This window comes from Tachypleus tridentatus, chromosome 9 (genome assembly GCF_004210375.1).
Source record: "Tachypleus tridentatus isolate NWPU-2018 chromosome 9, ASM421037v1, whole genome shotgun sequence".
NCBI lineage: Eukaryota > Metazoa > Arthropoda > Merostomata > Xiphosura > Limulidae > Tachypleus > Tachypleus tridentatus.
This window is the reverse complement of record NC_134833.1, coordinates 12,201,973-12,225,697: the sequence shown is the minus strand read 5'-3', so window position 1 is coordinate 12,225,697 and position 23,725 is coordinate 12,201,973. Positions and strand designations below refer to the sequence as shown.

At 33.1% G+C, this 23,725-nt stretch overlaps 1 protein-coding gene across 2 annotated transcripts in view; it reads left to right on the top strand.

Annotated features, from left to right (window-relative positions):
- Window positions 1-20,150, top strand: part of LOC143224761 (uncharacterized) — a 42,006-nt gene extending 21,856 nt beyond the window's left edge. The window contains exons 2-4 of one of the 2 annotated variants that reach the window (XM_076453032.1): window positions 14,061-14,162; window positions 17,623-17,760; window positions 19,620-20,150. In XM_076453032.1, the coding sequence (XP_076309147.1) occupies window positions 14,061-14,162; window positions 17,623-17,760; window positions 19,620-19,858 (479 nt within the window). In that variant the 3' untranslated portion in view covers window positions 19,859-20,150. The remainder of the gene's footprint in view (window positions 1-14,060; window positions 14,163-17,622; window positions 17,761-19,619) is intronic. The other variant, XM_076453033.1, reaches the window with a different exon arrangement.
- Window positions 20,151-23,725: the final 3,575 nt, after the last annotated feature.

Here is a 23,725-nt window from a genome sequence, read left to right as displayed (position 1 = left end):
TACTATAATACTAAGTACAGTACAGTATCCACGATCTGTATTATACTATAATACTAAGTACAGTACAGTATCCACGATCTGTATTATACTATAATACTAAGTACAGTACAGTATCCACGATCTGTATTATACTATAATACTAAGTACAGTACAGTATCCACGATCTGTATTATACTATAATACTAAGTACAGTACAGTATCCACGATCTGTATTATACTATAATACTAAGTACAGTACAGTATCCACGATCTGTATTATACTATAATACTAAGTACAGTACAGTATCCACGATCTGTATTATACTATAATACTAAGTACAGTACAGTATCCACGATCTGTATTATACTATAATACTAAGTACAGTACAGTATCCACGATCTGTATTATACTATAATACTAAGTACAGTACAGTATCCACGATCTGTATTATACTATAATACTAAGTACAGTACAGTATCCACGATCTGTATTATACTATAATACTAAGTACAGTACAGTATCCACGATCTGTATTATACTATAATACTAAGTACAGTACAGTATCTATGATCTGTAATATACTATAATACTAAGTATAGTACAGTATCCACGATCTGTATTATACTATAATACTATGTATAGTACAGTATCGACGATCTGTATTATACTATAATACTAAGTACAGTGCAGTATCTATGATCTGTAGTACACTATAATACTAAGTACAGTACAGTATCTATGATCTGTAGTATACTATAATACTAAGTACAGTACAGTATCTATGATCTGTAGTATACTATAATACTAAGTACAGTTCAGTATCTATGATCTGTAGTATACTATAATACTAAGTACAGTACAGTATCCACGATCTGTATTATACTATAATACTAAGTACAGTACAGTATCCACGATGTGTATTATACTATAATACTAAGTACAGTACAGTATCCACGATCTGTATTATACTATAATACTAAGTACAGTACAGTATCCACGATCTGTATTATACTATAATACTAAGTACAGTACAGTATCCACGATCTGTATTATACTATAATACTAAGTACAGTACAGTATCCACGATCTGTATTATACTATAATACTAAGTACAGTACAGTATCCACGATCTGTATTATACTATAATACTAAGTACAGTACAGTATCCACGATCTGTATTATACTATAATACTAAGTACAGTACAGTATCCACGATCTGTATTATACTATAATACTAAGTACAGTACAGTATCCACGATCTGTATTATACTATAATACTAAGTACAGTACAGTATCCACGATCTGTATTATACTATAATACTAAGTACAGTACAGTATCCACGATCTGTATTATACTATAATACTAAGTACAGTACAGTATCCAAGATCTGTAGTATACTATAATACTAAGTACAGTACAGTATCCACGATCTGTATTATACTATAATACTAAGTACAGTAAAGAGTTAATTGAATGTATTGCTTTTCTTTCAACTGTTACAGTTGGTTTGTTAAATTTATTAATAAAATTTTACTGAACGTTTTACAAACTGGTAGCACTTTATAGTTTGAGAGACAAACTTTTTTGTTTAGATTTGTAAGAGAGATGCTATTCGTTATCGCAGCATGAGGAATGTGCTTTCTTATTACCATCGTGATTGCCATATATAAATCACTTGTCGTTTAAAGGACACATATGTAATTGATTCATAAAGTGGCCAAGTAGTTATCGTGCCACAATGTGAACTTGAGAATATACAGTTCGCACCTAATTCCTGTAATATCACGCCCATAACTGGAGGCCATACGAGCGTTATAACAGTGACACTCATAGGCCACTGTTTGCTTGGAGTAGTCCAAGATTTGACGCTGTTTAGTGACAACTAGCTGGCTTCCCTGTAGTTCAGGCGTAGAAAGTCCTTATGTAAAGTTACGGAAATGCTCGAGAAAATGAAAACACAAATAAACACTTGTTTTGAGAGTTTTGTTGAATCAGCGCTACGAGCAATGGGAATATTATATATGTAAAAACGGATCGTTTGGGTTGAGAATTATTTTTTATGTAGAGGAGCTAACAACGTTTCGACCTTTGTCGGTCATCGTTAGGTTCACAAAGAAAGAAAGAGGTAACTGACCGATAGCTGACCACATATTTGAAGGGAGTTGTGTAACTGAGTGTAGGAATGTAGAGGGCGTGCTTAGATGTTTGATTATATTTATTAATATAAAGGTGTTCCTTTATATTGGTTCATTTTGGGTGTAAGTTGTTGTATAAGTAAGGTTTCTTTAATTTTGCGTTTGTTTATGTTTGTTTCTTTATTTAGTATTTAAGTGTTTTCTATGGTTATGTTGTATTTATTTGACTTGCAGTGTTCGCAAACGTGTGAAGGTGACTTTTTATGTTTTTGAATCTGGTTTCCATTTTTCTACTTGTTTCTCCAATATAGAAGTCGTGGCAGTTATCACATTGTATTTTATAAATAAACACAGCCATAAAACTATGTTCACCAGATAAAATTAACGATGAATTAGACAAAATAAAACAATACTTCATCAACATCAATAAGTTTTCTCCACAAACCGTAGAAAACATTATACACACACACCTAGACAGAAAGTAAAATCAACCAACAAAAGTAAATATATCTCACGAATCAAAAAATCACGAAACCATATACTGCTGTATACCATATATTCCTGACATCAGCAAACAAATAACCAACATTTGGCAAAAACTAGTAACAAAATATGACATTCCAGTTAATACCAAATTTATTCAAAAACCAGACACAAAACTAAGGTCTATACTATGTAAAAACTACACTGACAAACACCACACCAACATTATTTACAAAATACAGTGTGATAACTGCCACGACTTCTATATTGTAGAAACAAGTAGAAAAATGGAAACCAGATTCAAAGAACATAAAAAGTCACCTTCACACGTTTTCGAACACTGCAAATCAAATAAACACAACATAATTATAGAAAACACCCAAATACTGAATAAAGAAACAAACATAAACAAACGGAAAATTAAAGAAGCACCTTTATACCTATATTAATAAATATAATCAAACATCTAAGCACGCTCTCCACATTCCTACACTCAGTTACACAACCCTCTTCAAACATGTGGTCAGCTATCGGTCAGTTACCTCTTTATATGTGTAAAAACGGCTCGTATCGACATCACCTGTTACCTCTTTCTTTCTTTGTGAACCTGATGATGACCGAAGGTCGAAACGTTGTTCGGTCCTCCATATTAAAAAAAACACAAAAAAGTCTCAACTCAAACCCGCCCTTTTTACATATATATTTTTCCCTACTAGTGGGTTTTCTCGTCATCACTAAATGGAAATATTAGCTATCTTGTCTACATCTATTGTGTCAAATCATTAGATGAGAGAACAGAGGAATATTTACTGGCAGGTATTTGTGCATCTGCACAGTAATTCCAAACTTACAAACTGTGCAAAGGTATTAAGAGAGTGAAATATTTTGTTGACCTCATATTGCAAGTTGAGCTCTCTAACCACCTGGCCATGCCGGCGGCTTATTCTTTATAAAAGAGACTTATGGTCCTGAAATGATATACTTTCCGTCTGGCTGTCAAAACAAAGCAACCCAGTCCAACTCAAGAGATTTATGATCACATAACATTCACAAATATACTACTTACCAAGCTTCATATTAAAAACACCATACGCTGTTCTTAGAATGAAAATGGCTTCAGTGTGATGTTCTCGATACTATGAGACTTCCTTCTTGGTCAGTTTCCAGCATTTACAGCCACGTCACCAAGACAGAATAGAAACCATTTAATTGTGCGACTGGCGCTGCTTTTCTAAGACCTACGTGCTAAATAGAAAGAAATTTCTAAAACAACAACAACAACAAAAGGCTCGTAAACACTAAAAAGGATATAGTATATGTGTTAATATAGATACCAATGGCATGTCGTGTCTATACCATCAGAAGTGCTGTTACCGTTTCCACCATGACTTTGACATGAATATCAGCAAAATGTTCTCACAAACTTGCATGTACATACTATGTATTTTCTTTTATAATACAGGGTAAGATTACTTATCTTTTTGTTTTAATTCAGGGCATAGCTTCTTGAAGGTTATCTGAATTAACAGTCCCTGGTTTAATAGTGATAGATTGGAGAGAAAGCAGCTAGCCCCCGTCACCCACCATTAGTCTTTGAGTCTTTGGTTATTCGTTTGTCAATGAATAAATAGCACAAATAGCAGGTCGTGTAGCTACGCGTGAAATTCAAAACAAACAAATTGTAGCACCTGACATAAAATTGAACCAGAAATGTATTCGTTCCACAAATACTTCATTTATTACGAACATGGTTCTGTCAGTAAATGCGGGCACTGGACTCGTACTTTAAGGATCGCGAGTTCTAATCCTCATCGCACCAAACATGTTCGCTCTATGAGCCGTGGGAGCGTTATAATGTGCGATCTATACCACTATTCGTTGGTAAAAGAGTAGCCCAAGAGTTGGCGGTGGGTGGTGATGGCTAGCTGCCTTCCCTCCCGTCTTACACTGCTAAATTAGAGACGGCTAGCGCAGATAGTCCTCGAGTAGCTTTGCGCGAAATTCAAAACAAACCAAACCAGTAAATGCGTCATCAGGTAGAGACTGGAATGTTTCGTAGCAAAGAACCGGAAGTGACGTTGACATTCACCTCGAGACCAGTGGTTGGTTTGGTCGTTTAGAACATCTTCTGAATTTTTTAGTGCTCTTATTTATTTCTAACTTTTCTAATTTGTTGTTTTGTTCCAGCTTCTAGGATGTTCTTCAATTTTGAACTATATATATATATATATACACACTAATGCTGTCTTGACACATTGACTGTTTAAACACCACTGCTCGTGCATTATTCGATTCTGTTTTTTTCTTTTGCAAAACATTTTTACTAAGTGTTGTTTTTTTTTACAGTTGAAGTCTAGTACGTAGATTTCTTCAGTGTGTTGTTTATTTTGTTAGAAGGTTGTCAGTTTAAACCTAAAGACAACTGTTCCTTTGTGTACCTTTATTGGTACTTCTGAAACAAACAAACCTATTCAACAAAGACAGTATAGCGCGACTATAAAGTTAATAAATCATGGTAATGTTACCTTACAGACGAATTATACCTCTTAAGGGCTAGAGCCTAGAACGCTAAAAATCGAGTTTCAATACCTACGATGTGGAGAGTTGAGCTAGTCCATTGAATCTGTCTGTTTGGACTTATCATGACATGGTGGTTAAGGTGCTCAAACCTCTGTCACAACAAACATGCTCGCCCTTCCAGTAGTTATAATATGAATTCAGTTCCATTATTCGTTGATAAAAAGGTAGACAAACAGTTGGCGGCGGTTAGCTGCCTTACCGCTAATCTATAATTTCTAAATTAGGGACAGGCAGCACAGTGCAGGTAGCCCTCGTTTAGCTTTGCGCAAAATTCACAACAAACCAAAATGTTCGTTTGTTTTAGGGTAAAGCCACAATGAGCTATCTGCTGTGTCCACTGCGGAGAATCGATCCTCGCATTTTAACGTTGCAAGTCCGTACACGTATGATATCGATAAGTATGGATACGTCTATAGAACATCCAAAATGGGTATTTCAATAATTTACACTATACCTACGAACTAACACAAGAGTAAATATTATATCACTGTTCCAAAAAATAGCATAGCATGTGTTATCTATTAATACCTTTTAATCGGCATGCTAAATCAGAAATAAGTCTTAGGTTATATAACACAATCTATTTTTCGTCTCTATAAATTATCAAGAACAAATGATTATTTTAATTAAATGTTTGGTTCGGTTTGATTTGAATTTCACGCAAAGCTACACGAGGGTTATCCGCTCTATCCATCCCTAATTTAGCAGTGTAAGACTAGAGTAGTCATCACCATCCACTGCCAACTCTTAGGTTTCTCTTTTATCAACGAGTAGTGGGATTGGCTGTCATATAATAACACCCTCACAGCTGAAAGAGCGAGCATGTTTGTTGTGATGTCGATTCAAACCCACGACCATCAGATTACAAGTCGAGTATCTTAATCACGTGGCCATGCTAGAGCCTTTAATTAAAGGAGTTTTCAGAACATTAAGTACAAAGATTAAAAACTTTCTATTAAAATGAGGTTTGGTGCTTTACCGTTATTGTCTGTGTCGTCATGTTAGCAAATAGTCTTTTTTATTGTAATTGCAAAAGACTCAGCCTTAAGGATGTTATGTCCAAATCATACAACTCTTTTCTTCATGCCATCTAATGTACAACGGAAAATGTCTCCTGCGCCTTTTTTCACAATCCGATCGTTCAGAAAACGATAGGAGCTCAGTCAGACGATCTGATCAGTCCGTTTCTGTACAGAATAACATGGATTTCCGTTTCATTCTGGAGGTATGCTACAGGTATGACTGACATCTTTATCTTGGTGGACTCATACCATAGGCTACGCTGCCTTGGACATGTGAATGGTTTTCCAACTGATATTTATGTTTGTGAAATGTCACCTTTTACTATACATTACACTTTCCTTACCCGGATAAGGCTTGTTGCTGTGTCTCCTGGATAATCTTGGATCCTGAGTTGATCCAAGTTATTTTATTTTCCAATTCCAATAATCATATGGGAATCTTTATGATATAAGTGTTGAATGTATGTTGAATCAGTCTAACGTAAACAGTCTTCCACAATTCGAACACTGATCAGTAGTATCATACAGTCAGTAGAGCTTCAAAGACTACTCTGTAGCGACTTATCAACTGACCTAATGATTACATAGCGTACTTAACCCACGTTAATCCGTTCTGGTTTTTATATTTTAATCCTAATTTTTATAAATAATACTGCATAATAATTCATAAACATCTCACAAGGACTTGGCATGATTTATATAATTGGAGTAAAAGTTACCCTCACACGACAACTAACAGCCACTAAACAGCGTGAGCTTAAGATTTATCTGCTAGAAAATCCCAGCATGTCCAGGTGGTTAAGGCACTCGACTCGTCATCTGAGGGTCGCGGGTTTGAATCCTCGTCACATCAAACATACTTGCTTTTCAGTCGTGGGGGCGCTATATTGTGACTATTCGTTAGTTAAAGTCCTCGTGTGGTTTTGCGCGAAACTAGAAATAAACAAACCAAAATCATCCACTGTAGGCTTAACGTTACACATTAAGTTAAGACAGTCTGTAATCTAGTCGATGTTTTTATTTTGTTAATATGTCAACATACCAACACATCTAGGTAACTGAATAATTTCTGCGACAATTCCTTTCTTATTAAAAAAAGTATATATAAAGTATATTCATTAAGAGAAATAAATTCAACAGTAAAAACTTTGTTTGAGTTATTTCACTGTATGTATTTGCTAACATTTTTAAACTAACTTAAAACTTTAAGTGAGCATTACTGGTTTTGTTTGTTTTTGACTTCGCGTTAAACTACACGAGGGTTATCTGCGCTAGCCGTCCCTAGTTTAGCATTGTAAGACGAGGAGAAGGCAGCTAGTCATCACCATCTATCGCCAACTCTTGGGCTACTCTTTTACCAACGGATAGTGGGATTGACTGTAACATTATAACGTCCCCACGGCTGAAAAGAAAAGGCATGTTTGCTATGAGCATCAGTGACTCTGAATCTCTGGCGTACATAAATTTCACTCTACAGTTACAATACGATTATATCTCAGTAAGTAAATCAGAATTAGAATAAGTGAACGTTTAGCGACCCATGAAAAACATATATAGTCTGAAAAATACAAGTTAAACTTAAGGTTATTAAAAACAGTGAACGTGTAAATAGTAGATAGTAATCAGTAGATAGAAAAAGCCTGGAAAAACTATACTTTCACGTTCCTTGGTAACGCCTTGTGGCCATAGAATACAGCTCGCCTCTTTTGACGATCGTAGCTTCTCGGACAAACGAGAAGTGCCAATGTGGATTTAACACTACACAAGCTATAAACCGACACAGATAAATGAAAATATCTATTATCCTCGACCTATGATTGCACATAAAGCAAACTTACAAAGAAAAGTGTCTTTGATTTTAACTGTCAAACTGGTGAAGCGTTTTCGCAATCAGAAAGATCGAATATCAATAGAAGTAAGTGATGAAGTTTAAGGTGATTTTCGTGTGAAAAATAGCATAACGTTTGGTTTCATTAAAGGTCTTGCGTTCTTCTTAGGTGGGAGGTCTTAAAAGAATATTTGGCGAAATTATGTGATACTACAAATGGCCAATACGTATATGTTTCAATACATCAATTAGTTGAACATTTTTAAAAGATGTAACAATAGAATAACAAGGAAGTGGAACAATAGAATAACAGGAAAGTGGAACAGTAGAATAACATGGAGATGGTACAAGAGAATAACAGAGGGATGGAGTAACAGAATAACAAGGAGATGGAACAAGAGAATAACAGGGATGGAACAATAGAATAACAGGGAAGTGGAACAATAGAATAACAGGGAAGTGGAACAGTAGAATAACATGGAGATGGTACAAGAGAATAACAGAGATGGAACAATAGAATAACAGGGAATGGAACAGTGGAACATGGTAAAGAATAACAGGGATGGAGAACAGAATGGTAAAGAGATGGCACAAAGAAGAATAACAGAGGATGGAATAATAGAATAACAAGGAAGTGGAACAATAGAATAACAAGGAAGTGGAACAGTAGAATAACATGGAAATGGTACAAGAGAATAACAGAGGAAGTGGAGCAATAGAATAACAAGGAAGTGGAACAATAGAATAACAGGGAAGTGGAACAGTAGAATAACATGGAGATGGTACAAGAGAATAACAGAGGGATGGAGCAATAGAATAACAAGGAAGTGGAACAATAGAATAACAGGGAAGTGGAACAGTAGAATAACATGGAGATGGTACAAGAGAATAACAGAGGGATGGAGCAATAGAATAACAAGGAGATGATACAAAAGAATAATAGGGAGGTGGTACAATAGAATAACAGGGAGATGGTACAATAGAATAACAGGGAGATGGTACAATAAAATAACAGGGAGATTGAACGATAGAATGACAGTGAAAAAAAGAAATAATCCATGAATGACAAAAATAATACGATCATCATGGTTTTTGAAGTCTTTGATAGAAATCAATAAACACCTGATAAACCGAGAAAAGGTAGATCGTTCATTTTCAGGAGCAAATTATAATGTTTTTATTCATTTATAATACGATAACTACGTAAGATTTAAATACCCACTGTATTTTAGGTTATTTATTGATTAATTAATAAGGTTATATCAAGCCCAACAAACGTAAAATATTTAAATACAGAGAATGGAGAATATTCGTCCAAACAATTCCGTGAAAAATTACAACAACAATTATACACCTAACAAATGTTTGGTTTAGACAACAATTATAAACTACAACAACAATTATACGCCTAACAAATGTTTGGTTTAGACAACAATTATACGTCTAACAAATGTTTGGTTTAGACAACAATTATACGTCTAACAAATGTTTGGTTTAGACAACAATTATACGTCTAACAAATGTTTGGTTCTCTTCTCATGTTCACCCGCCTAATTTCCATCACAGCTAAGTTTGGGTAATTGCACAACTACTTTCATGTCAGAACTCATGTTTCATGTATAATTACTGCTATGTAGAATCATGCCAGCGCCCTCCTTACAACTTAGGTTGTAATATAACTTACAAAATGTGAATAAACATCAAACAATAAGGCAGTAGAATCAAAACATACAGTATTTCTTGATATGGAATGTTAGGGTACTCATTAATGAACTGGACATATTTTAAACAAGAAAACGTTTAACTTTAAGATTATTGGTTTTATTAAATATTTTATTCTAGCCATTTCAATTTTAATTTGTATTAATTTTAATTATATTATATTAATTTTAAGTATATTATATATATTATATTAATTTTAATTATATTATATATATTATATTAATTTTAATTATATTATATATATATTGATATTAATTTTAATTATCTTATATTATATTATGATGTTAATTTTAATTTATATTATTACATTAATTCAATTTGTTTGGAATTTCGCGCAAAGCCACTCGAGTGGTATCTGCGCTATTTGTTTCTAATTTAGTCGTGAAACGCTAGAAGGACAGCAGCTAGTCAACATTATCCACCGCCAACCCACAGGTTACTCTTTTTTTGATTAACGATCAGTATGATTGGTTGTAAAATTACAACGCCCTCATAGCTGAAAGGGCGAATATCTTTGATGACATTTCTAGGTACTTTCCGACTTATCCTGTGAATATAAGTTAAGGAAATTCATGAATTATGGTAACGTGAGAAGCTTTTTTATTGTTATTTTTTTAATTCATGAATTATGGTAATGTGAGAAGCTTTTTTATTGTTATTTTATTAATTCATGAATTATGGTAATGTGAGAAGCTCTTATATTGTTATTTTATTAATTCATGAATTATGAAATGTGAGAAGCTCTTTTATTGTTATTTTAGTAATTCATAAATTATGGTAATGTGAGTAGCTTTTTTATTGTTATTTTATTAATTCATGAATTATGGTAGTTCTTTTTTATTGTTATGTGAGAAGCTTTTTATTGTTATTTTATTAATTCATGAATTATGGTAATGTGAGAAGCTCTTATATTGTTATTTTATTAATTCATGAATTATGGTAATGTGAGAAGCTCTTTTATTGTTATTTTATTAATTCATGAATTATGGTAATGTGAGAAGCTTTTTTATTGTTATTTTATTAATTCATGAATTATGGTAATGTGAGAAGCTTTTTTATTGTTATTTTATTAATTCATGAATTATGGTAATGTGAGAAGCTCTTATATTGTTATTTTATTAATTCATGAATTATGGTAATGTGAGAAGCTTTTTTATTGTTATTTTATTAATTCATGAATTATGGTAATGGAAGCTCTTATATTGTTATTTTATTAATTCATGAATTATGGTAATGTGAGAAGCTTTTTTATTGTTATTTTATTAATTCATGAATTATGGTAATGTGAGAAGCTTTTTTATTGTTATTTTATTAATTCATGAATTATGGTAATGTGAGAAGCTTTTTTATTGTTATTTTATTAATTCATGAATTATGGTAATGTGAGAAGCTCTTATATTGTTATTTTATTAATTCATGAATTATGGTAATGTGAGAAGCTTTTTTATTGTTATTTTATTAATTCATGAATTATGGTAATGTGAGAAGTTCTTTTATTGTTATTTTATTAATTCATGAATTATGGTAATGTGAGAAGCTTTTATATTGTTATTTTATTAATTCATGAATTATGGTAATGTGAGAAGCTCTTATATTGTTATTTTATTAATTCATGAATTATGGTAATGTGAGAAGCTTTTTTATTGTTATTTTATTAATTCATGAATTATGGTAATGTGAGAAGCTTTTATATTGTTATTTTATTAATTCATGAATTATGGTAATGTGAGAAGTTTTTTTATTGTTATTTTATTAATTCATGAATTATGGTAATGTGAGAAGCTTTTTTATTGTTATTTTATTAATTCATGAATTATGGTAATGTGAGAAGCTTTCATATTGTTATTTTATTAATTCATGAATTATGGTAATGTGAGAAGCTTTTTTATTGTTATTTTATTAATTCATGAATTATGGTAATGTGAGAAGCTTTTTTATTGTTATTTTATTAATTCATGAATTATGGTAATGTGAGAAGCTTTTTTATTGTTATTTTATTAATTCATGAATTATGGTAATGTGAGAAGCTTTTATATTGTTATTTTATTAATTCATGAATTATGGTAATGTGAGAAGCTTTTATATTGTTATTTTATTAATTCATGAATTATGGTAATGTGAAAAGTTATTTTATTAATTCATGAATTATGGTAATGCGATAAGTTTTTTTATTGTTATTTTATTGATTCATGAATTATGGTAATGTGAGAAGCTTTTATATTGTTATTTTATTGATTCATGAATTATGGTAATGTGAGAAGCTTTTATATTGTTATTTAATTAATTCATGAATTATGGTAATGCGATAAGTTTTTTATTGTTATTGATTCTATTTCTTGTACAAGTGGTACGGCGCTGTATGGCCAAGTGTGTTAAGGCGTTCGACCCGTAATCCAAGGGTCGTTGGTTCAAATCCCGGTCGCACCAAACATGCTCACCCTTTCAGCCGTGGTTGCGTTATAATGTGACGGTTAGGGTCGGCTAGCGCAGATCAAATAAACTATTTGGTTACGTGGAAAGACTTAAGGGAGTTTTTCCAGTAAGAGAGCTCGAAATTTGAACTTATTATAAACTAAGGTAATAGCACTTTCATAAATACACAAACTAACGTGTTAGTGTTTTTGTTTTAGTTTCGCGCAAAGCTACACGAGGGCTATTTGCACTGGCTGTTTTTAATTTAACAGTGTAAGACAAGACGGAAGGCAGCTAGTCATCACCACCCACCACCAACTCTTGGGCTACTCTTTACCAACGAATAGGGGGATTAACCATCACATTATAACGCCATCATGGCTGAAAGGGCGAGCACATGACGGGAAATCGAACACACGACCCTCAAATTTTGAGTCAAGCGCCCTAACCACCTGGCCATACCGGGCCGTCAGGACTTTAATGGTGTTTTTGAAGGGTTTATTGACATCTGATTTCAACTCTTGTGACTAGTTAATTAACTCGAAATACCAGGAATATGAACGCTTAGTCCTAGATGTAAAATAACCACCATAAAAACTATTGATTTTCTATAAATAAACTCCTTTGATTATCTTCAGTCACAGCAATAATATATTCATGAACTAAGTTCTTCATTCACAGCATGCGTAATGTAATGTTTTAACCATAAAACACGGTCAAAATACATCCACGAAAACAAGTAAGTAGATAAGGTCTTAACTTTACAGCTGCTGTCGTAAAGTCGTGTCATGTATTTTTTTATAGTCGCTGATAAACGTGATTATTTCAACGTTTCTCGTGCCACGTGCATTATTATAACAATCTTTAAAATTCTCCTACTGCATAAAGAAATGAAACTGATCCAATGTATATAAATATAAATAATTATAACAGTGGAAAATATTAATAATTTGCTTCGTGTAAAAGGAAAGGTACACTGTGACACAAATCTATGTGTACTCGTTCTTGAAAATAAAAGTCACCGGCATGGCCAGGTGGTTAAGGCACTCTACTCGTAATCCGAGGAGCGCGGGTTCGAATCCCCATTACACAACACATGATCGCCCTTTCAGCCGTAGGGTCGTTATAACGTGACGTTCAATATCACTATTCATTGGTAAAAGAGTAGCCCAAAAATTGGCGGAGGGTGGTGGTGACTATCAGCCTTTCCTCTAGTCTTACACTGCTAAATTAGGGACGGCTAGCGCAGTTAGCCCTCGAGTAGCTTTGCCCTAAATTCAAAACAAACCTTGAAACTAAAGATACATTTTGAGTAAATTAAACAAAGTTAGAGTAACATGGATATGAAGAATCAGCCACAGTTTTTGTTATTTTATCATCAAAGTTAGGCCTTTTGTTATTTCATAGTTCGTGAAATTTACATTCACGCTATTTATACAAAACTAATGTGAAAATAAACTTATAAGACATAACTCAATATTTAGGATAGGTAACACACATCTGAAAACGTAAACGATCTGACTGATTCACTTTACCAGCTGTACAACGACTCTTTCTATAATTTTTATGTTTATTTCTCATGACAACTGAGTGGCTCCTCCTAAAATTTATAATCTAATCTTCACTAAAAATATTTCGCAGAGTATCTAACCCATTTATAATCAAAATGTTCTACAACTATTTTAACGTAATGCCCTCTCTAGTTCAAGATTTAAGTTAAAGTATTAGAAGTTGAGCGTATAATAATATATTTTACAATCCAACCTCACTAAAGAAAAAAATAAAAAGGTAAAATATAACTTTTGTATGCTAACTGTACAACAGAACTATTAACATAAAAAGCATTATTTTAAAAAGTTACATAATTCTGAAATGTAATTTTGTTTTCTCTGTACAGATGAAGAACGAACTGAGCTTTTAAAGGATGGATTTTCGCCTCCTGTTTGTTTATCTTATCTAACACCAGAGGGCTTGGTATTCAGAAATGCGTGGTTGGTTCGTAAGTCTTTCTTCGATGATTATTTCATAGACCAGTTATACGTTTTAGCAGCACGAGTATTATAAGTCATTTTAAGACCTAATGTTGACTTTAATGGCAGTAAATATTTTGAAGTCATGCATTGCAGACTGGTTTTTTTGGTTGTTTTGAATTTCGCGCATAGCTCCACGAGGGCTATCTACCCAAGCAGTCCCTAATGTAAGACTAGAGGGGAAGTAGCTAGTCATCACCGCCTATCACCAACTCTTGGGCTACTCTTTTACCAACGAATAATGCAAATGACCATCGTATTATAACACCCTCACAGTCGTAAGAGCGAGCATCTTTGGCGTAACAGGGATTCCAATCCGCGACTTTCAGATTACGAGTCGAATGCCTTAATCACCTAGCCATGCCGGGGTATTGTAAACTTACGAACATAAGATTGTAATTTACTAACGTAAAACGAGTAAACCATAAAATCAAATTATTTTCTAATTATTATTGTCAAGTTGTGACCTTATAACGAATCTACGTTCTTTAGTATTAAAGTAAGTAATATAACTATTTTATTATTATTAATTAATTCTAGTTTCCATATTAAAAGTGACAGTAAGAAATATCGCTTTATAATTAATGAAGAAAGAATAAATAAAAGCAGAGCCGCCGACAGTTATACCGGTTCCCAGGGGTAATCACGTACACACGGGCCACCATAATATCATTTAAATATAAAATGTTACTTCCCGAGACTTTTTCATAGCCACGTTTATAATATACTCTGAAAAGTCAAGTTGGTCCCTCATAACCACTGTTATCCCCTTATCAGCGGCATAGCCACGTTTATAATATACTCTGAAAAGTCAAGTTGGTCCCTCATAACCACTGTTATCCCCTTATCAGCGACATAGCCACGTTTATAATATACTCTGAAAAGTCAAGTTGGCCCCTGATGACCACTGTTACCCCCTTATCAGCGGCATAGCCACGTTTATAATATACTCTGAAAAGTCAGCGGCAAGTTGGCCCCTGATGACCACTGTTACCCCTTATCAGCGGCATAGCCACGTTTATAATATACACTGAAAAGTGAAGTTGGCCCCTGACGATCACTGTTACCCCCTTATCAGCGGCATAGCCACGTTTATAATATACACTGAAAAGTCAAGTTGGCCCCTGATGACCACTGTTACCCCCTTATCAGCGGCATAGCCACGTTTATAATATACTCTGAAAAGTCAAGTTGGCCCCTGATGACCACTGTTACCCCCTTATCAGCGGCATAGCCACGTTTATAATATACACTGAAAAGTCAAGTTGGCCCCTGATGACCACTGTTACCCCCTTATCAGCGGCATAGCCACGTTTATAATATACTCTGAAAAGTCAAGTTGGTCCCTGATGACCACTGTTACCCCCTTATCAGCGGCATAGCCACGTTTATAATATACTCTGAAAAGTCAAGTTGCTGAAAAGTCAAGTTGCCCCTGATGACCACTGTTATATCATGGCCACGTTTATAATATACTCTGAAAAGTCAAGTTGGCCCCTGAAAGTCAAGTTGGCCCCTGATGACTACTGTTACCCCCTTATCAGCGGCATAGTCACGTTTATAATATACTCTGAAAAGTCAAGTTGGTCCCTGATGACCTCTGTTACCCCTTATCAGCGGCATAGCCACGTTTATAATATACTCTGAAAAGTCTATTTGGCCCCTGATGACTACTGTTACCCCCTTATCAGCGGCATAGCCACGTTTATAATATACTCTGAAAAGTCAAGTTGGTCACTGATAACCACTGTTACCCCTTATCAGCGGTCCTGAGTGAGTGAAATAATTAATCACCTGAAGTTGAGCTTTAGGCCTAATTATTACATTTAATACCTTGATTCACCGCGCATTTTAACGACTGTAAAATATATCATGGAAAATAAAATGAAAAAAACCTCACATCGTAACGAATTTGTTTTCGCATTTGAATACTGCTCGTGCTAATGATTATCGTATTTCCTGTCTTGATTGGATAAAAGTGTTTGATTATTTGAGTTTCTCATTCGATTAGGGTTGTCCCAAAGTACCGCATCGTAACTTGTCAGTAATTTAGAGTTTGAATCTAACAAGCCCGTTAGGGGCTTGCTTGCTTGTTTGAATTTAAGCACAAAACTACACAACGCGCTTTCTGTGTTTGTCCACAACGGGTATCGAAACTCGTTTTCTAGCGGTGTGAATTCGCAGATATACCATTGTGCCGCCAGAAGGAAGCGAAAGGACTTGAGAAACAAGTTTGGTTCCACAAGAAATAAAATGTATTAATACTACATGGTGAGTGTGATACATATCGACTCGATTGGGAGACACTAAATGATGATTTCTTAATAACTGTTTAATAACGTGGACATTACTAACAGACTGTCTAACTAAACATCTGGAGAAAATTGTGAGACGACAAAAAGAAAGGTAGTTGACTTATTTGCCCAATAGATGGCGATAACTATCAACCTTCCCTCTACTGTATCCCTTCTTAAATTTGATTATGAGTAACAAATGTTTTTGTTTCTTGTTTTTTTAAGTTCGTATCTCATGTTGTGTTGCAGCCTACGGAATGCACAATTCTTCTCGTGATTCATGGCATACGCACGTTTTACTGACATCGCGACAGCACAAATTACTGAGTTGAACGTCCCTTATGAGACGTGATTTCAGTGTATATTGACAGATGACACATTACTGTATAGTGGTGCAACTGGTTAAAACAAATAACGACTCTGGGAGTCTCTCAAAACCCTTACACAGAAAATACGAACAGATGATTCAGATAGTCCTAGAGTAGCTTTATAAGAAATACAGCAAATAAAACCAAATTTAAATAAGATGTATCTCAGGACCGCTGGTATAGGTATTAACACATTTACTGATAAGCAGAGAACAACGTTTCGACATTCTTAGGTCATCTTCAGGTTAACTAGTTAGAGAAAAACAGTTGGGACAAACTTCACATTTGGAGAAAACAAGCTGTGACGTACTTTACAGTTAGAGAAAAACAAGTTGAGACGAACTTTACAGTTAGAGAAAAACAAGTTGAGACGAACTTTACAGTTAGAGAAAAACAAGTTGAGACGAACTTTACAGTTACATGTAAATCGAATAAAAGTAATAAAATCTATTTTAATAACAACGTATAATGTACACAGACTGTAGAATAAAATATAATCGTTCTATTTTGTCGAAAAAAGAAAAATATAGTGGTTAGCGTGCTCAGACTATGTAAACGAGCTCACATACTTTGGAGCAGTAGGTGTGTTATAAGAGTGACAGTAAACAACAAGTATTCGGTGAAGTAAGGCCATAGCAACAGCTTATGTTTCAAACTGCCTCCCACCCCACACAAAACAAGAAACCAAACTGAGAGCACATTGAAAGCACTGTTGTAATTATTAAAACTGAAAGCTGTATTTCTTTATCTCTTACTTGTGTTAACAGGCATGCGTAACCTGGCTATGTCTTGCGCCATGGTCTGTCTAATTTTGTTGGCGACTTGTGCTCTGGTAGGATCGTTTGGCCTCATTAAAAGACAGTTATCTGCTGTAATGGTCACCGGTGTGATGTTTTTCCTTGCCGGTAGGTGTCTCTAGTGTAAATCATCAACCTCTTTGATTTAGATACTTTTTTTTTTAATTTTTTTCCTTTTTTTTCGAATTCGACAGTATCGATAATAAAGTTGGTGACCAGATGAAAAAATCAGTTTGTTCTAATCAGTAATAGGCTTAAGTTGTTCTTGCTTTTCTTATTTATGACATTATGTGCTTCTAATTAGTTTATTATTTATAATTAACTATAAATTTATTGGTTACTTTGAGTTCTAACCTATATAGTTAGATCACATTCGATATGAATTTACCAAGTGTTGTTTCATAAAAATGTATTCGAGAGAACCAACACCTTACAATATACACACACATTTCCTATAAAAGTAACATCCATGATGAAACCGAATTGTTATTACTTGGGATTTTGGGGTAAAGGGGCGGTATATGAATTATAGTGTTTAGTGTGCAGCTTTGTGTTTAACAACAAACAAACATGATTGTGAAATGTCACGTGGTTCACGTAACTCTTTGTACGAATTAGGGATTTCTTGCCAGCTATTCTAAATAAAGTAAGATTACATTATACTCACAAAAACAAGCAATGCAAAGTAGAATTACTCTAAAGTGTTCACACCAAATCTACAATAAGGTTACAGTTCATGTGTGTAAACAATGCAAAATAGAATTACTCTAAAATATTTACACCCAATATAGACTAATGTTACCCGATATATTCACACTCAATGTTATATAAAATTACTTCAAATATTCACACCCAATATAGACTAACGTTACCCCATGTATTCACACTCAAGGTAATATAAAATTACTCCAAATATTCACACCCAATATAGAATAATGTTACCCGATATATTCACACTCAAGGTAATATAAAATAACTCCAAATATTCACACCCAAAATAGAATAATGTTACTCGATGTATTCACACTCAAGGTAATATAAAATAACTCCAAATATTTACACCCAAAATAGAATAATGTTACTCGATGTATTCACACTCAAGGTAATATAAAATAACTCCAAATATTCACACCCAAAATAGAATAATGTTACTCGATGTATTCACACTCAAGGTAATATAAAATAACTTCAAATATTCACACCCAAAATAGAATAATGTTACTCGATGTATTCACACTCAAGGTAATATAAAATAACTCCAAATGTTCACACCCAATATAAAATAAGATTACTCGATATATTCACACCCAAAGTAAAATGAACATTTGGAGTTGCATAATTTTACTTTACATTAGCCATTTCCGCACGTGAAGTGTGAGATCGCATTTCTTGTTTTAAAACAGAGAATGTAAAGTTAGTTGGAACCAAAGCAAAACAAAATTACATTTACTGTGTGAAATCTTTCTCTGAGAGTTAAATATATATCAGTTCTGTTTGGAAATGTTTTAAGCAGTTCTCTTTAGGCCACACCAAATCTAGTTATTAATAAAAGAATAAACTTAAGATGGAAGATATCGCAGCTCCAAAGTGACCTCTTAATTCACTGTCTGCTGACCTCACATTTGTTACATGCCATCTACACATGACATTATTTTATAATTATAACGACCATTAGTAGAAATTATTATTTCGTATAGAGTCTGTTGGGGGCTAAATTATTGTTTATGGAAATTGCAGTGTAAAAATTTCTAATATATATCATAAATAAATAAAGGTTTACAGTATAAAGTGTTGTTGTATATATATATTTATACTAAAAACTACCTGTCTGATATATACGTAGTTAAAGAAATTCCCAGCGTTTTAGCAATATCTTTATTTTCCTCAGACTTATGCTTCAGTCTCGTGTAAAACTTATGTAACGAAACAACATGACCTCTGACCTGTTTATCAACCGTTTATTTCAGCTCTGTTTGGTTTATTTACGCTTGCATTCATGTACTTCAAAAGAGTGAAACCCGAAGGCGTTTATACCAGTACGATAATCGATAAAGGAATACCTGTTGAATATTTGAGAGCGAGAGAGTTTACAATGGGGTGGTCTGCGTTGTTAGGGTGGTGTGGTATAATACTGTGTGCGATTTCCAGCATTTTCTGGCTTCTTCTGGCTCGAGTGTTGAGGTATCAGGCTTTTACCATAACCTAACAGCAGTGGCGTCACCTTCCGGTTTGAAATCAAAGGAGAATAATTTATTCGTTGTAAATATTCACTTGCTTTATTTTATTATATATAATATCTTAATCCTTTTGTTTAAAATTTACTTTTAGTCCGTTTCATTTTAACCTGTCGAATATGTGTTTTTTTCTTCTAATAAAGCAAAGTGGTAAACAGATACTTCCACTTAAATATCATTTGAATGTTGTGTCTTAAGTTTCTATTTAAATGTTTTATTACTTTAGCTAACTTAAATAAAGAGAATATCTATCAAACTTAGAAATTAAACCCTGTATATCAATAAAGAGAAATTAATGTTATTTGTGTTTCAACTTTTGTTTCTGCTTGCTTCAAATAACACATACAACATTCGTATATATATATAAATACTTTACTAAAACTCTGTATATTTGGTCGAAAAACACTTATAAAAACGAACATAATTACGTTCTAAAGTGATCTGAAGACATTACAAAACGCATTCATTTACTTTATGAATTCGAAAATAAGCAAAAGTACTAATAACTCTCAATAAACATGACTTTTCTTAAATTAATTCAAGTAACAATTTAACCTTTTAGAAACAAAAACACCATCACATAACATAATATAAGTACATCATGGTAAAGTTTCCTTCTTCGTATACAAGATTTCAAATTCCGTTACGTCGTCGGGTATAACAGGTGTCAATGTATAATAGTAGGAAACGAGTAGTGTTACAGTTAAGACCTGTCTGTATGAACCCCTTGTGTTCACACTAATGTTAACACAGTTGTCTTACCGTTAGTTAAAACCTGTCCGTATGTACCACTTGGGTTCACACTCATGTTAACACAGTTGTCTTACCGTTAGTTAAAACCTCTTTATATGTACCACTTGTGTTCACACTAATGTTAACACAGTTGTCTTACCGTTAGTTAAAACCTATCCGTATGTACTACTTGAGTTCACACTAATGTTAACACAGTTGTCTTACCGGTAGTTAAAACTCGTCTTTATGTACCACTTGTGTTCACACTAATGTTAACACAGTTGTCTTACCGTTAGTTAAAACCTATCCGTATGTGCCACTTGTGTTCACACTAATGTTAACACAGTTGTCTTACCGTTAGTTAAAACCTATCCGTATGTACCACTTGTGTTCACACTAATGTTAACACAGTTGTCTTACCGTTAGTTAAAACCTATCCGTATGTACCACTTGTGTTCACACTAATGTTAACACAGTTGTCTTACCGTTAGTTAAAACCTATCCGTATGTACCACTTGTGTTCACACTAATGTTAACACAGTTGTCTTACCGGTAGTTAAAACCTATCCGTATGTACCACTTGGGTTCACACTCATGTTAACACAGTTGTCTTACCGTTAGTTAAAACCTCTTTATATGTACCACTTGTGTTCACACTAATGTTAACACAGTTGTCTTACCGTTAGTTAAAACCTATCCGTATGTACCACTTGTGTTCACACTAATGTTAACACAGTTGTCTTACCGTTAGTTAAAACCTATCCGTATGTACCACTTGTGTTCACACTAATGTTAACACAGTTGTCTTACCGGTAGTTAAAACCTATCCGTATGTACCACTTGTGTTCACACTAATGTTAACACAGTTGTCTTACCGTTAGTTAAAACCTATCCGTATGTACCACTTGTGTTCACACTAATGTTAACACAGTTGTCTTACCGTTAGTTAAAACCTATCCGTATGTACTACTTGAGTTCACACTAATGTTAACACAGTTGTCTTACCGTTAGTTAAAACCTATCCGTATATACCACTTGTGTTCACACTAATGTTAACACAGTTGTCTTACCGTTAGTTAAAACCTATCCGTATGTACTACTTGAGTTCACACTAATGTTAACACAGTTGTCTTACCGTTAGTTAAAACCTATCCGTGTGTACCACTTGTGTTCACACTAATGTTAACACAGTTGTCTTACCGGTAGCTAAAATCTATCCGTGTGTACCACTTGTGTTCACACTAATGTTAACACAGTTGTCTTACCGGTAGTTAAAACCTATCCGTATGTACCACTTGTGTTCACACTAATGTGGTAAATATGTAAGAAAAAGGATTAAAACCTGTTTAGTTTACGAAAACTATTACAATGAAACTATTAGGTATGTACCTACAAAACAACAGATTCCTAAGTCCAAAGGATGAACCATTATGGTAATTCTTTTCTGTGTTATTTATCGGCAAATTTTTACATAGAAACAAACATCGTTTATGCATTATCTACACACAAAGTTATAGCTTTAGGGTTAAGAATGAAAATTAGTAACATTTTAAGAGAGATCATATTCCTGGAATTGGATAATTTTTTTTGTTTTTTTTGCGCACGGTTAAACTGATTTTTAAGGTATTTGTTTCAATTATTAAATGTATTTCAGATGAAAAAGAATTCTTCTGAATAGTATTTTTAAATTTACATAATTTTTCTTTATATTTATATAAGTAAATAACGTTTTATATCTCATGAACTTTCAAGTCGCACAACAAGTTTTTTCTAAACAGAATTATATTTTCGTGTGTAAACAAATAATATGAAACGTTTTTAATAGTTAAAAAGAGAAGAAACTATGTAATTAATATATGAATACAATAAACAGCGGATAACTTCAATTGTATTCTGACGGCCTCTGGTGTTAAAAAACAACATTATGGTTATTGTATTAAAATTGCAAATGTGTAAAACTTAAAATTGTTTCAGAGAACCAATTAGGAGGTATGATAATATCATAGACGTATGTGTGTGTTATATGTATTTATAAAGGTGGGATTAATTACACCCTAGACGTATGTATGTGTTATATGTATTTATAAAGGTGGGATTAATTACACCCTAGACGTAAGTATATATTATATGTATTTATAAAGATGGGATTAATTACACCCTAGACGTAGGTATATATTATATGTATTTATAAAGATGGGATTAACTATGCTATAGACTTACGTGTTTAAGAAAATGGGATTAATTATACCATAGACGTATGTATGTGTTATATGTGTTTATAAAAATAGGATTAATTATATCATAGACAAAAATATGTGTTATATGTATTTATAAAGGTGGGATTAATTACACCTAGACGTAGGTATATATTATATGTATTTATAAAGATGGGATTAACTATGCTATAGACTTACGTGTTTAAGAAAATGGGATTAATTATACCATAGACGTATGTATGTGTTATATGTGTTTATAAAAATAGGATTAATTATATCATAGACAAAAATATGTGTTATATGTATTTATAAAGGTGGGATTAATTACACCCTAGACGTAGGTATATATTATATGTATTTATAAAGATGGGATTAACTATGCTATAGACTTACGTGTTTATGAAAATGGGATTAATTATACCATAGACGTATGTATGTGTTATATGTATTTATAAAAATAGGATTAATTATACCATAGACGTATGTATGTGTTATATGTATTTATAAAAATAAGATTAATTATATCATAGACGTATGTATGTGTTATATGTATTTATGAAAATGAGATTAATTATATCATAGACGTATGTATGTGTTATATGTATTTATAACGATGGGATTAATTATACCATAGACGTATGTATGTGTTATATGTATTTATAAAAATGGGATTAATTATATCATAGACGTATGTATGTGTTATATGTATTTATGAAAATGAGATTAATTATATCATAGACGTATGTATGTGTTATATGTATTTATAACGATGGGATTAATTATACCATAGACGTATGTATGTGTTATATGTATTTATAAAAACGGTGATTAATTATACCATAGACGTATGTATGTGTCATATGTATTTATAAAAACGGTGATTAATTATAC